Here is a 2544-nt window from a genome sequence, read left to right as displayed (position 1 = left end):
TACTTTTATGTTTAAGATGCCCCTAAGTTGTAGCTCTGACCATATCAAGATGGAGCGTTTGGTCCCCCATACCTTGCTTAAATCTCTTGGAATGGAATCCAACTATGAGAACAATTTTTCTACAAAAACTAGTTTATAACATTTAAAATATTCTTGTATAACTATTATAAAAAAATATAAATATGTAAAGGCACCTTGTAAAATTCATTAAGTTGATAAAAAATTATACCATTGAAGAGAAACATTGTTAAAATTCATAAAACTGATATAATTTAGTGAATTCCATAATGCTTCTGCTATGCTCTTCATCTCGAGAGGAAAATGGTAGCCATTATTGGGTGCTGCCTATGGAAAGAGCTGCCTCGTATCCAATTGGAACAACTACGTTTACAGGGTTTTTGCTGCTGAATATCGACAAATAAATTGAAAGTCGAAACTCGAAAGGAAGGAAGACTACATATCATTTTCCCATTCACAAAAAAAAAAAATCATTTTCCCAAATATGTATTCATTGTTCACATAAAATTTATCTCAGAGACACCGATATATCAATTACATTACATGATATCATTAATACTGGTGTTTATTATTAATACTAGGGGAAGAGAGACACTTCTAGTCTCTCAATATATTTTAAATAAAAATAAAATAAAAGAAATAAGAAAAGTTTAAAAGTTTAAAAAAATAAGAAAAGAAAGTAATTAACTAAAAAGTAGTGGGATAATTGTTAAAAAATAAATAAATTGATAAAGGATAAAACTATCTAGAAAATATATACACTAAATAAGATAATTCCATTTATTAATAGTTATAGATACACTCGTCCAGAAAAATAATGAAGAAGATAATTAATTAGCCAATAATCAAACGTCCCGTTAAACCCCAGCTGCACCGACCCTATCACGAGGAATCAGACGTAGTTCTGAACCATGCTTAAGGAAGATATTACCTGAAGAATTGTAACAAACATAGTATCTCTTTAATTAATTACTATAAGCAGCAAGTATTACATATGTTTATTTGATTCAATGGCTTTTGAACAAGGTATAGGGTTAATTTAAAAATAATTTATAAAAAAATTGTAATTAAAGATTAATTTACACATTGGGATGATTTACTATAATCTCTCTCTTTTTGTGCCACTTTGACGTCCACGTGATGTCACTTGTGGTGCAACCACAACACGTGGCACTGGTCCATGTAGTGTTTAATTAATTATTTTTTTTTAAAAATGCAATGAGACACTACATGACAGGGGTCCGTGTGTGGTGCAAATACACATGACGTTACACGTAGCACCACATTGATTTATGTCACACACGAGGTGTTCACACGTGACTATGAACCCTCTTCACTCATCAGCATTTACCATGTCTCCAAACATGCAGCAACTTCCCATCCTCTCCCTTTCCAACGACCCACCCCTTCCCCACCATTTTCCTCACCATCATCTATTTTTAAAACTCAGCACAGGTAATTCTTCTTCATCTAACATCTTTATGTGATTTCTTTTCATCCATTTGCTCTTATTATTATTTGTTGCTGTTTTGTTAGTTCATATTTACTAGCTTGGGATTATGTTCAAGTAATGGTAGCTGACTCTTCACTCACAAATTATAAGCTACCAACATTTCAACTCAGTCTCGAGCTTTATAAATATGAACCAACAACAAAGAGCAAGTTGATAAAACAATCACACATTATTGAAGAAATACATATTTGTACTAATGATAAAAGGGGGAGCCAACCTTGATCCACTATAGGAGGAGGGATGAGGTAAAAAAATGGATTTGCCTTCTCTAAAGTTAGGGATTCACTATGGAGGGTAAATCGAGAAATTATAGTCATCATTAAAAAGTCAACAGTAGAAATTGTTATTACATGCATACACATGCATGCATAACAAACTATGAAGTAGTAGTTTAAATCTCAACCATTGGTTTTTCAATTAATAGTAATAACTCCTTACTTTACTTTTAGTGAATCTCTCACTTGAGAAGAGGAGTTAAAAGCCAACAAAAATGGTGGGGAAGGGGTGAGTTGTAGGGAGGAAGAGGGTGGCTGTGGGACAGGAGATAGGGTTAATTAATGCTAGTAAGTTGGGGGGTTTAAGGCTTTAAGCATAGGAGCCAGCCACATGTAAACTCTTAATGTATTTACTCCAGTTAGCATCATATTGAACTGACATGTAGCTCCTAGATTTTTTTTTTAATAGGACATACGTGAATAAGGGCTACGTGTTAACTTGTGCTTTAGGTGATGCGGCAACAAAAGAAAAAGGGAAGGTTGTTACGCGGCAAAACCACCCCAAATGAGTAAATTATTTTTAATTACATTTTATATATATATATACTTTTTAAAATTAATCCAAATGTGGTAAAAAAAAAACCTCTAGATTCACTGCCATGGTATATTCCACCAAAAGGAATCCATAAATTGCGATTCAGAACAACATAACCATTTTATGAGCTGTGGCAAAACCAAGGTCATTGTGTTGAATCAAAGTATCAAACTATTGCCATCCCATCTATTTAAGTGAAATCA

General features: G+C 32.9%; 1 protein-coding gene across 1 annotated transcript in view; it reads right to left on the bottom strand.

The window, feature by feature from the left end:
* Positions 1 to 775: 775 nt before the first annotated feature.
* LOC100813127 (ubiquitin-fold modifier 1) overlaps positions 776 to 2544 on the bottom strand; it is a gene marked incomplete at its 5' end in the record, with an annotated part of 6390 nt that continues 4621 nt past the window's right edge. Inside the window, one exon of the mRNA XM_014766226.3 lies at positions 776 to 949. Within this exon, the coding sequence (XP_014621712.3) occupies positions 876 to 949 (74 nt within the window). The remainder of the gene's footprint in view (positions 950 to 2544) is intronic.

This window comes from Glycine max, chromosome 13 (genome assembly GCF_000004515.6).
Source record: "Glycine max cultivar Williams 82 chromosome 13, Glycine_max_v4.0, whole genome shotgun sequence".
Lineage (NCBI taxonomy): Eukaryota > Viridiplantae > Streptophyta > Magnoliopsida > Fabales > Fabaceae > Glycine > Glycine max.
Note: the sequence above shows the minus strand (reverse complement) of the source record. Positions and strands in the feature narration are given on the sequence as shown.